We start from the raw sequence: 13,335 nt of genomic DNA, 5'->3' as shown, positions 1-13,335 counted from the left end.
TGAGTCACTAATGGCCCAGAAAACGGCAGTCTCTCCGGGCTTCCTGAGAACCCCACAAGCTCGACGGTGTCAGATAAAATCAGCTCCAGTGATAAATTCCATGAGATGGTGGAACACTGCCTGGTACCTCCGGGTAGTTGTGATATGGACAGTCCCTTTGCCAATGACCATACCCTTTGGAGGCATGACACTGATCTCGGCTCAAGTACCCGCCTATCAAGCCGTATCCCTGCCCGCCGTGTCTCCCACACATGCCTCCCCTAGGACTCACCCAATGTGGGTTTATCGGAACAAAATCTTACTGCGGACCTAACTGATCTGGCTGCACCGGCTGAGAAAACCGCTGAACCATCTGTTTTTCCTCCTTTAGTTTATCATTAAGCTTTTTCTGTGCTTCATCTAACTGCATTTTTAGGAGGTGTTCCTGGGCTGTCATCACGCCCTCTTTCTTTCCCTGTTGTTTAACTTGTATTGTTGTGGTGAGAGAGATGTCTCTCCCAGACGTCCGCTGTGCTACCTGGAAGGTCAGGATTTCCTTCCATGGCTTCTTTCACTGACTGTGGAAGTCCTAAAATTATTGCCTGATGGAACAAAGTGGTGTGTAAATTATCTGAGCCAGGATGGCACCCTGTGGCACACATCCATTCCTCTTTACACCTTGCAAGGAATCCATGTGCCGACTCACTTTCCTCCCACTTAAATCTTAAGTTCTGCATTGCTCCTGGAGATACTGGAAATATCTCATAGCTTCACCAACCCTGGTTGCACATGGGCCAAAACGTGCAGCATTAGGTCTATCTTTAATGCCTGCTGCTACCTCAACTTTATCCAAATCCCAGAGAGACACTTGTCTCCCTAAAATTCCTCTAAAGTCTCCCACCGCCAGCTGCATGCTCTGTGTTAAACTGAAAAGGGTAGACATCCACTTGCCGCCTCCCTCTGCGGGTGGGGGCATCTTATCCACCAAACAATTAGTGTCTGTGATAGCAAATGGAACATATACTGGTTCCTGTCCTCCTCTTTTCTGTATCAGAGGGGCCTGTAGCTGCGGCATTCCTGAAACGGGCCCCTTACTCCTTGTGTGTATTCCTGTTTGACCCGCCTCCTCATTATTTATGGTCCCTGTCAATGGTACACCTCTATACTCACACTCACTCTCTTCCCATGATTCTAATTCATATAATTCTGTCTGAGCTTTAACAGGCTCCTGAACCTCCAATTCTCCAATAAATGTAGCCGGAGGTTTGAGGGTGTCCGTCTTATTCTCACTCTCCTCTTTATCACTGCCATAAATCAATCTTGCCTTCTCCTCCCTGTGCTCAGCCCTGGCAAATCCTCCTGAGGGATCAACTCTTTTCACTTGTTTTGTTTGATTGCTAAGTGTTTTAAAGACATTTAATGACTGTCCTGTTTTTTAAATATAGTTTGTTGGGAGATTTTAGGGCGAACCATCTGAGCTTCCTCTCTAAATTCAATTTTTCCTAAGTTATCTTCAACCTCTTCCTGTCCCTGTTTGATCCTTCTAACCTGTCTCCGAAGTTCCCACACTGTCTCACGTAACTCCTGCATTTCTTCATCTCTGTCCACATCTAACTGACCACTGTTAATAGTCAAAACTGGCAATTGATATGGGGGTGGGGAAGAGGTAGTAGGTAATGATGGATAAAGAGTGGTGTTAAGTGTCAGCGTCTGATTTGGATCTTCTAATGAAGGCTTATCTACATTGGGCACTCGTGTGACCCCCCTAGATCTGCAATAGTGCACTGCTGCACCTGCCACAGCCACAACATGTATCCTTCGAGGCTTATCTTCTAACTCCTTACCCTGTTTTTGCCATGATTTTCCTGCTATAAACCCTAATTTTGGATTATCAAGATGATCCTGTAATATGGTGTGAATTTCTGACTCCCACTTACACAATGCTTCAGCTAAATTAACCTTCACCTCTGGAGGGGGAAGTATCTTCTGCTTCTGAGCTTCCTTCCACAACTTTTTTATTGTATCCAATTCTCTTTCCGTGTCCTGTTCTTTCATGCCACTCACCACCTGATCAAGAGTCCACTTCCACTATTCTTCCACAGACCGGGGATAGGGAGAACATTCTCCCTGATCCCAACACGTTTTGCCACATTCCAGTTCCATCTTTAACTATGCTCCCAAGTGAGATTGAATGTGAATGACTCCAACGGTCAACTCAATGCCTCAGTGAAACAAGCTTCTAGACCAAACTTCGTTGGTCCGGTTCCACTCTGGGGGTTAATTCTCAAGGACAAAGAGCCTTTTAATTCACGTTCACTCTGGCACTTTTCCAACCCACACAAAAACACAAATCTCGGGCGTCGGGAGTGTCCGTCCCGTCAGTCCCAACCCAAATCTTTTTCATATACAGTGCTGTGTATACAGCAATACAGCACTGTACTGGTTCCGGTTTACTCTAACTGTCTATTCCCTGTTTTTTCAACAGTACTTCCGGACTCTAACCGTTTATTCCCTGTTTTTTCAACAGTACTTCCGGCCTCTAACCGTCTATTTTCCGGACTCTAACCGTAATTCCTGCAGTCGTTTCAATATTTTCTATATTTGTATCTGGAATTTATAACTAGGACACTTCAATTGACAGTGACGACAAATTTGGAAATTGCCAATGTGCAGAACTTTTGATTAAACAGGTGTCTGCTTACCTTTTATTAGGGATCCCTTTGTCGTCAGTTGTCCTCCGAAGTGACCATTGTTGAATTTTTCTCCTCAGATGACTTCTCTGTCTTCATCACGTCGGGGTCACCAAATTGTTGGATTGCAATACTTCTCATATGTCACTGCCAATCCGCGTGTTCTTTAAATGAAGACTTCAAGTAAACAAATGCCAATTTCAAAATGTATTTAGCAAACAGAATCAATTCAAGATACAAATATTACAGAGCTCTGGGCCAGTTCATAACCCTACAATAACAGAGTCAATTGTCAGGGCATGAAGTCTGACAACCTAACTATCCCTTGGCCCAGTTTATATAGAAAGACATATGTAAATTATTGATGCTAATTCAGTCCAATCCAGTCCTTCTTCTTGGGTGACTTCATCTTCTTCTTCCTGCCTCATTTGGTGTTGGTGCAGTCCTTCTTCTCCATTGTCTTCCCAGATGGCCAGGTCAGAGGTTATATTCCTGTCCAGGAACTTATCAATCACCAGTAAATTATGCTGTCATATTTTACGATGAGGGTCTACCATTTCCTGTCTGCCTGGCTCCAACTGTCTAAGCAGTATTCATGTCAAGGAAGGGTCAACTGACTTGCTTATGTGTATTCCTGCTAAAGATTATATAGTATTCCTAACTTCTAAACTACCTGTAACATAAAACAAAAACATAGAGTATAACACATGCTAATAAGATAAAAGATGCTAACAAGATAAAATAATTCTCTTCAATTCTCAGATAAGTTGATTAGAAATCCCAAAGTTTGACTCTATTTTTGAACCCTATTTTTGTTTCATACACAACAGACTGTCTGATAGTGTTCTTTCAACGAGTCATTGTGAAGTTGTGGCCTCAGCAATGACGTCAAACCCTTCTCATCTACGGGAGCTGATCTTAAGGGAGAACCAAAGCCTGACAGATGCCGACGTAAAGTTACTGTCTTCTGCAATGATGCATCCAAACTGCAGACTGGAGACGCTCAGGTCAGGAGGCCTCTGTTGGTCTTTTCTAAATTTCTTTACATTTTCTGCTTTTCTCTTCATTTTCAGATTTAGAAATGTGTTTTTATTTGCCCCATTTATTCCTTTTCCAGGCTGTGGGACTGCAGTTTATCAGAGATCAGCTGTGACTCTCTGGCCTCGGCGCTGAGGTCCAATCCCTCCCATCTGAGGGTTCTGGACCTGGGTGGGAACCAGCTGAAGGATCCAGCAGTGAAGCTGCTCTGTGGTGCTCTCCAGGATCCTCTCTGTGAGCTGGAGACGCTCAGGTCAGTCAGAGATGATCCAGTACTTTCCCAGGTGTAACTAGTTAGACAATAAATTTTAAAAATGTTTCCATCCATAAGTTTTCACAAATATTTAGATAAATCTGTTTGTTCATCGCCTCCTTCTGTTGTAATGGTCATTAAAGAAAATGACCTTATTTGAGTTTTTCTCCTCACAAATATGACTTTCTATGAACGATGCAATAAATGCAGCTTGCAATCTAAGACAATATGGAAGTATGTGTATATAATAGTAGTGGAAGTAGCTCATAAAATAATACATTTGCTCTTCTCATCGAATCTTTCTATGTTATTAAAGAAAAACCTGCTCTTAGTCAACAACATCTAAGACATCAACCAAAAATCCTAATTTTATACAATATAATATAAAACAGGAGAGAAGACTCTTTCTGCAGAGACACTGGTGGCAGGAATGCAGAAGTATCACCTGCTCAACTTGGAAGGTGGAGCAGAAACCACCAGCTGAGAAGGTCCTCAGCGAGAGGAAGTGGTGGAGAACCATGAAACTTGCTAAGCTCCACCTCAGCTCCAGAGACGGGCTGAGCTGGAGCTGTGGCACCAGGTATCGCCCAGAAGAGCCTCCAACAAACAAGCTCTTCTCTTGGGAGGAGAGGGCTTTGAATCTCAGCTCAGTGTGCTTGTCTCTAGTAGGTGGCAGCTGCACCTTTTCCTGAGGTCCTTGTTGATGCCCTGAGGGGAATTGATGCTCCTGCAATGTTTTCTGGCAGCATTGAGCTTGCAGTGGGGCAATCAAACACACTGTGGGGGGGCTCTCTTTCCTTCTCTCATCTGGAGAACAAGTGACACCAGCTGCCAATCATTGTTGGAGAAATGTGCAGTCAGGGGAACGATGCGTCCAGACTATAGCCGCCCTTCCAGCATCCAGCAGTGTCTAAAACCTTTGATTTGGTTTCACCAGAGAGTGTAGGGATTGCAGGGTCGCTGCAGCATCACCCACAAGCTGTCAGGAGTGGGTCGCTTTGTCCCAACTCCTGACAAGAGTTGAGTGCTACTGAGAAATGTGGTCTCACAAACTTGGAAGGTATTTTGACCCACACACACTTTACATACGATGTAGATCTTGTCCAACCGCCCTGAAAGAACCCAAAATAGGAACATACGGCAGATAAGCCGGTGCAGGACCAGAGGTTTGTTGCTTGTAAGCTGTGTTTTGCTCTGGTACATGTTGATTTTTATTTGTCTTCTCTCAAAATAATTGTTATTTTAGACTAAGAGGCTGCAGTTTATCAGAGACCAGCTGTGATTCTGTGGCCTCAGCTCTGAAGTCCAACCTCTCCAATCTGAGGGTTCTGGACCTGAGCCACAACACGTTACAGGATTCAGGAGTGAAGCGGCTCTGTTCTGGACTGGAGAGTCCAAACTGTAAACTGGAGAGGCTCAGGTCAGTCTTCATTTTTCTACCTATAAACCAGCTGCTAAGATGGTGAAGTGAGGCTGTTCTCAACACTGCTGTGATGCACCACATTAAAAAAATTCCTTGGAATATCGTGAATTCAGGTCTGACCCAACTAAGAACTAACGTAGGTTTAGTACTGACGCAGATAACATGCAGACCTGCACCGTATAACCTCATCCTGCATTTTTCAGATTAGAATGCTGCAGGTTATCAGAGACCAGCTGTGGCTCTCTGGCCTCGGCGCTGAGGTCCAATCCCTCCCATCTCAGAGAACTGGACCTGAGTGGGAACCAGCTGAAGGATTCAGGAGTGAAGCGGCTCTGTGGTTTTCTCCACTTTCCAAACTGCCGACTGGAAACTCTGGGGTAAACACCATTCTCAAAAATGTCCATTATTCCATCCGAGGGTCCTCACACTTTCTGAGTGTGTGTGTTGTGCCCAGTTCCTTCAGGAGGGAGGGCCACACGGGGACCACTTATTCATGATAAATTGATTTAAGGACAATGAAAAAGCCGACAGATGGGAACCAAAATTAGACAAAACTAGGTGAGGGTGCCTGGTAGACACCAGCCAACGAGGAGGGAGATGGTGAGGGAGACAGGAAGTCATCTAAGACAGGTTGTGCCTCTTTAAAGATGAGCCACAGGTGAGATGGATCTCCATGATGAGATGGGAGGGAAAGAGGTGGGAGAACCTGGGAAGAGTGAGGGCCAGAACAATATATATTCTCCTCTGGAACAGTGCAAACCTGAGAGGTTGGAATTGTGGTAATTACATATTACTATCATTTTTTAACCTGTAACTAAATTAAATATTTACAGATCATGCCTTTGATTAACCTTTCAGATGAATACTGGTTTCACTTATAACCTTATAAAAGTTTCCCTTCTTTATTTAGATTGATGTACTGCAGGTTATCAGAGATCAGCTGTGGCTCTCTGGCCTCGGCGCTGAGGTCCAATCCCTCCCATCTCAGAAAACTGGACCTGAGTGAGAACCAGCTGCAGGATTCAGGAGTGAAGCTGCTCTGTGGTTTTCTCCACTTTCCAAACTGCCGACTGGAAACTCTGAGGTAAACACCATTCTCAAAAATGTCCATTATTCCATCCGAGGGTCCTCACACTTTCTGAGTGTGTGTGTTGTGCCCAGTTCCTTCAGGAGGGAGGGCCACACGGGGACCACTTATTCATGATAAACTGATTTAAGGACAATGAAAAAGCCGACAGATGGTAACCAAAATTAGACAAAACTAGGTGAGGGTGCCTGGTAGACACCAGCCAACGAGGAGGGAGATGGTGAGGGAGACAGGAAGTCATCTAAGACAGGTTGTGCCTTTAAAGATGAGCCACAGGTGAGATGGATCTCCATGATGAGATGGGAGGGAAAGAGGTGGGAGAACCTGGGAAGAGTGAGGGCCAGAACAATATAGATTCTCCTTTGGAACAGTGCAAACCTGAGAGGTTGGAATTGTGGTAATTACATATTACTATCATTTTTTAACCTGGAACTAAATTAAATATTTACAGATCATGCCTTTGATTAACCTTTCAGATTAATACTGGTTTCACTTAACCTTATAAAACTTTCCCTTCTTTATTTAGATTGAGGTACTGCAGTTTATCAGAGATCAGCTGTGGCTCTCTGGCCTCGGCGCTGAGGTCCAATCCCTCCCATCTCAGAGAACTGGACCTGAGTGGGAACCAGCTGCAGGATTCAGGAGTGAAGCTGCTGTCTGATCTTGTAGAGAATCCACACTATGGGCTGGAGACATTGAGTCAGTAGCTGGTTGGAGCCAGTCAACTCCCACTCATCTGCTGCATCACTCACTGACCACTGGTGAAGAGCATCTGTGGAAACATCTGCCGTCTACTCCCTCCATAGATGAAAAATTCAGTTTTTAAAAAGCGCTGGTGGACTTTCAGGAGATCAGTCGATGGTCGACAAAGCAGAAGCAGCTTCGCCTTGAAGTTAAATTAGTTCCTGGTATCACACAATGCATCTTTATAAAGTTCTAAATGGCTCCTCGGCCACTCTTAGAAGCATGGAAACATTCTCTTAATTGTCTCTTCAAATGTCTGTATTATACGTTACTATTTTATCCTCTTTCATGTTATTAAGTGATATATTCATATATCCTCTTTCGTGTTATTAAGTCATATGTTCATATATCCTCTTTCATATGTTAAGTCATAGGTTCATATATCCTCTTTCATATGTTATTAAGTCATAGGTTCATATATCCTCTTTCATGTTATTAAGTCATATGTTTATATATCCTCTTTCATGTTATTAAGTCATATGTTCATATATCCTCTTTCATGTTATTAAGTCATATGTTCATATATCCTCTTTCATGTTATTAAGTCATATGTTCATATATCCTCTTTCATGTTATTAAGTCATAGGTTCATATATCCTCTTTCATATGTTATTAAGTCATAGGTTCATATATCCTCTTTCATATGTTATTAAGTCATAGGTTCATATATCCTCTTTCATATGTTATTCAGTCACATGTTCATATATCCTGATGTTCATCTGTTCAACAAAGGGACAACAGGATGTGTGTCTTACCTGTTTGGTCCACTCAGACATGACGTGCGTGCTCGGCGTCCTGAAGTGGAGGTTGAGGACGACCACACAGTTCAGCACCACCACCGTCACCACCACCATGATGAACATCAAATATCTTCAACACACAAACACACTCAGATGTTTTCCATTTTTTAAATCTCAGCCGGTTGTCACCTGGTTCTGCAGCCCTAATGTATATATAGTTTGGAGAAGCAGAATATATCTGATTCAGAGTTAAAGTGATGTGGAGTAAATGGTGCGTTTACCTACTTCACAATAAGAGGAACGGACGTGGATGTTTCTGGAGCCTTTGAGAGATCAAGAGTAGGAAGACAGACTGAGCGAGCAGCACCGAGATGGACAGTGTCATCTTCTCACCACCTACACACACACACACACATTTTTATTATCCTTTTTAAAATATATTCTGGACCTGAGTGGGAACCAGCTGAAGGATTCAGGAGTGAAGCTGCTGTCTGATCTTGTAGAGAATCCACACTATGGGCTGGAGACATTGAGTCAGTAGCTGGTTGAAGCCAGTCACCTCCCGCTCATCTGCTGCATCACTCACTGACCACTGGTGAAGAGCATCTGTGGAAACATCTGCCGTCTACTCCCTCCATAGATGAAAAATTCCGTTTTTAAAAAGCGCTGGTGGACTTTCAGGAGATCAGTCGATGGTCGACAAAGCAGAAGCAGCTTCGCCTTGAAGTTAAATTAGTTCCTGGTATCACACAATGCATCTTTATAAAGTTCTAAATGGCTCCTCGGGCACTCTTAGAAGCATGGAAACATTCTCTTAATTGTCTCTTCAAATGTCTGTATTATACGTTACTATTTTATCCTCTTTCATGTTATTAAGTGATATATTCATATATCCTCTTTCGTGTTAAGTCATATGTTCATATATTCTCTTTCATATGTTATTAAGTCATAGGTTCATATATCCTCTTTCATATGTTATTAAGTCATATGTTTATATATCCTCTTTCATGTTATTAAGTCATATGTTTATATATCCTCTTTCATGTTATTAAGTCATATGTTCATATATCCTCTTTCATGTTATTAAGTCATATGTTTATATATCCTCTTTCATGTTATTAAGTCATATGTTCATATATCCTCTTTCATGTTATTAAGTCATATGTTCATATATCCTCTTTCATATGTTATTAAGTCACATGTTCATATATCCTCTTTCATGTTATTAAGTCATAGGTTCATATATCCTCTTTCATATGTTATTAAGTCATAGGTTCATATATCCTCTTTCATATGTTATTCAGTCACATGTTCATATATCCTGATGTTCATCTGTTCAACAAAGGGACAACAGGATGTGTGTGTCTTACCTGTTTGGTCCACTCAGACATGACGTGCGTGCTCGGCGTCCTGAAGTGGAGGTTGAGGACGACCACACAGTTCAGCACCACCACCGTCACCACCACCATGATGAACATCAAATATCTTCAACACACAAACACACTCAGGTGTTTTCCATTTTTTAAATCTCAGCCGGTTGTCACCTGGTTCTGCAGCCCTAATGTATATATAGTTTGGAGAAGCAGAATATATCTGATTCAGAGTTAAAGTGATGTGGAGTAAATGGTGCGTTTACCTACTTCACAATAAGAGGAACGGACGTGGATGTTTCTGGAGCCTTTGAGAGATCAAGAGTAGGAAGACAGACTGAGCGAGCAGCACCGAGATGGACAGTGTCATCTTCTCACCACCTACACACACACACACACATTTTTATTATCCTTTTTAAAATATATTCAAAAATCTGTTGGGGAGCTAATTAATGTTTCTCGATTAATGGCGGCCCCTCAGCTCCGCCCACTACCGATGTTTGCTGCTTTATTAGCTGTGTTGTCCCGTGCTGACGTGATATTCAGCTATAATGTCTGATTCTTTGGGTGCTGTTGAAGGTTAACTCAGTTCATGTAGTTGTGATTCTGAAAAGGTCCCAGACTGTTCATCTGCCTGACGCTGGCTTCAGTACGTTCTGTGACTCTGCACTGACTGTCTGCGGGCAGGTAGTAGACCAGCGAGGGAGGAGGAGATGAGCACGCAGGGGATGATGATGTTGACCACGTAGAAGAGAGGTTTGCGTCTGATGACCAGGTAGAAGGTGATGTCCTGATGCTTGTTGCTCTCCATGGGAATGTGTTTGTAGGTGTTTCTCTTGGCGGGTCGGTGGATGATCTCCCACTCACCATTCTCTGTTGGTCAAAGCCAGAGTTCAGACACAAGTGATGAAGTTATGACTGTCAGTCTGGTTGGAGCTGCAGCCAGTCTGAAGGCTCAGGCTCTGGGGAAAACAACTTCTCTGCATGTATCAACAGCATCCAGTACACTGAAAGTCCCCAACAAGCTCCAGGACTGTATGCAGTAAAAAAAATAAATTACTTGTGAAGAGAATTGTCTTTATTTTATTAGCATGTGTTGTACCATATGTTTCTGTTTTCTGTTATAAGCACTTTAGAAGTTAGGAATAGTAGAATGTTTAATCAGTGGAATAAAGATAAGTAGTCAGTTGACCCTTCCTTGACATGAATGTTGTTTAGACAGTTGGAGCCAGGAGGAGACAGTCAGAAGGAAAGTGGTAGACCCCCATCGTAAAACGTGACAGAATTGTTTACTGGTGTTGATAAGTTCCTCGGCAGGAATGACCTCTGACCTGGCTATCTGGGAAGACAATGGAGAAGAAGGACTGCACCAACACCAAATGAGGCGGGAAGAAGAAGATGAGGTCATCCAAGAAGAAGGACTGGATTGGAGTGAATTAGCATCAATAATTTACATATATTGTTCTATAAAAGACTGGGCCAAGGGATAGTTAGGCGGTCAGACTTCATGCCCTGACAATTGACTCTGTTGTTTATAGGGTTATGAACTGGCCCAGAGCTCTGTAATATTTGTATCTTGAAATAATTTTATTGTAAATACATTTTGAAATTGGCATTTGTTTACTTGAAGTCTTCATTTAAAGAACACGCGGATTGGCAGTGACACACAAGAGGTATTGCAATCCAACATTTGGTTACCTGTAAAGCTTGCAGGATCAATAATGATCCATTCAACCGTCCACTTGGTTTCAATGACTATGTCTTCCTTCAGGAGCAACCTGATCTCTTTGGCATTGTACGTTAGAGAGCTGCAAGGCAACATGGGAAATGCAGTTCAGAATTTAAAAAGCCTTTTTTCCTACTGGGAGAGTTTAGCTGCACCGTGCATTTTATTTTTGCACCTTTTTCTCCTCTCATGTGTTTAGATTCTATAAAATCTTGACTCAGCTCAGTTTAAAACATCATGTCAGAGTTTGTCTGCGTTTCAAACAACAATGAAAAATCCTGCCCGTGCATACGTGAATTTGAGCGTGCAGTCCTGCCAGTCAAAGGGGAAATATTTGACGCTGATGGAGCAGGACGATGTGAAGATGGCGGGTGGTGACCAGTAGCAGAGACCTGCTGAATCCACCAGAACGTTGCAGTAGTAGGCCACGTTGAATTGGGCATCGTTGCTGAGGAGGTGGTTGTACACACACGGAAATGTATTAAACATAACGAATTCAAGTATAAATAACAGGACACGTGATACTTGTTCATTGTTATGACTATTTGATCATGTTAAAGGGGTTGAAACCATATTTTGAAAGATGCAGGCGGTGTGTGATTAGAAACTCTTTCTGAACTCTGGTGCTCTGAAACATCTCCGCTTCCATTTTCAGCGGTATTGATAATAAAAACATTATCAACAACGTCAAATCATTCATCCATCCAAATCGTTGTCCTGTTGGACCACCAATGGACAAACACTTTCCATTTAGCACGGACAAAAAACCCCAAATCCTGTTTAGCAATAAAGCTCGGCTCCATTCTCAGGTTTGTAGGTGTAGCATGAAGTCAGGCCCACTGCTGCTTTCTGCAGCTTTAGGAGAACAAGAATAGATTTTATCAGCAGACTGTGAGAATAAACAAGTGGAGTTTGTTCCTGATTGTAGCAGGAACCTCTGCGCAGGTAAAGCTAACACAACCAGCTGGATCAAATTAGAAACACAACAGACAGTAGATGGGGCCAAAGAGTAAAGATGCTTTTTGTAAAAATAATAATAAAAATAAATAAATAAACGATACAGCTGAGGCTGAAAGTGTCTGAAATAGTCTAATAGTTTAATTATTTATCCCTCTTCACATTAAACAAGACTTTAAAATTCCTCTTCTGTGATTAAGAAGCTCACCCATTTTCCACATGTCAAGCTTTGCCTCCGTTCAGAGGTTCTGGCTTCAACCATAAACTATTCTAAAAACAGAATAATTCAAATAAGAAAAAGAATAATCTTAGAATAAGCAAGGGATTGCGAAGTACACAGTCACAGATTCTCAATTTAATTTTTATGCCTATTTTTGTGAATATATTTTAGATTTGATATTTTTTTAAATTTGAAACTTTACTGTGTTTCCTTATGTGTTTATCTGCTTTGTGTTATGTGACTGAGGATCAAAACATTTTTACATGTACATTTTGGCATAAGTTAAAAATACATTTGTGTAATTCTAATAGTTTAATATCATACTGTCGAAATATTTGCATGAGGAAGTTTATGTAGAGACAGAAACTACATTTTGGGTATAAATAAAGTTAATGATTCTTTATATTTTCTGTTAAGTTTAAATGTATTTTTTATTTGACTCTTTATTTGCATATTTGAATGAAACTTGAACGCAAAGTTGTCTGCTCCTTTGTTTACTTCCGGTTCCTGTCGCTAGTTTCCGGTCTCGTGAGCTCACTCTCGCTAGCTTGTCACTGACGGTGGTTGTCAGCGCAGCATCAGCGAGTCTCCAGCCCGGACGCGGCTCCTTCGTGCGTCCACAGAGGCTCCGTCTGTCTCCTACTGACTTGTATCTCTACATTTTGTCGTCGCTGCTGGTTGTCAAACGTTTGCTGGAACTTGTGGCGCTCGGCTGCCGGCGACGGCAACTATATCTGTTTTAAAGAAGCGGAGGAGACCGCGGAGGAGGTTCCGAGGATGAACCCTCAGTGCGCCCGCTGTGGGAAGATCGTCTACCCGACAGAGGAAGTGAGCTGCCTGGACACCGTGAGCTGGATGACCCGGAGAAGCGTCCTTTTAGTCCGTTTTTGCGAGGATGACAGAAACGGGAACCTTTGGGCAGGTCCTGTGAAGTTGGACACGTCGGTGATTGAGAAGTGGAAGGAAAACGACCCTTAAATAGCTTTTTAGGACTTAAATGGCAAATATCACAGAAAAAGAGCTCATCAATAACTGTAAATGAGCCAGACTTGCTGGTCAAACCAGGCTTTTGGAGGAAATCTGGCCTCCTTTTAAGTTTTTTAAATGC

The 13,335-nt window shown here is 42.5% G+C and overlaps 1 protein-coding gene and 1 long non-coding RNA gene across 2 annotated transcripts; one reads left to right on the top strand and one right to left on the bottom strand.

Annotated features, from left to right (window-relative positions):
• Nucleotides 1–9,326: 9,326 nt before the first annotated feature.
• On the top strand, nt 9,327–10,396 carry LOC115248132 (uncharacterized). The gene is made up of 2 exons (XR_003887136.1): nt 9,327–9,462; nt 9,939–10,396. It is a non-coding gene; the product is annotated as an uncharacterized lncRNA (long non-coding RNA).
• A 633-nt stretch (nt 10,397–11,029) lies between these two features.
• On the bottom strand, nt 11,030–11,631 carry LOC115248128 (acetylcholine receptor subunit delta-like; the record flags this gene model as incomplete). Its single annotated transcript, XM_029831757.1, has 2 exons — nt 11,343–11,631; nt 11,030–11,132 (listed from the first exon to the last, which is right to left on the bottom strand). Coding segments are annotated over exons 1-2 (300 nt in total), but the record flags the coding sequence as incomplete, so codon positions are not given.
• Between the last annotated feature and the right edge of the window lie 1,704 nt (nt 11,632–13,335).

Source organism: Takifugu rubripes, unplaced genomic scaffold, assembly GCF_901000725.2.
Source record: "Takifugu rubripes unplaced genomic scaffold, fTakRub1.2, whole genome shotgun sequence".
In the NCBI taxonomy this organism is placed as follows: Eukaryota; Metazoa; Chordata; class Actinopteri; order Tetraodontiformes; family Tetraodontidae; genus Takifugu; species Takifugu rubripes.
This window is presented reverse-complemented; position numbering and strand designations above follow the sequence as displayed.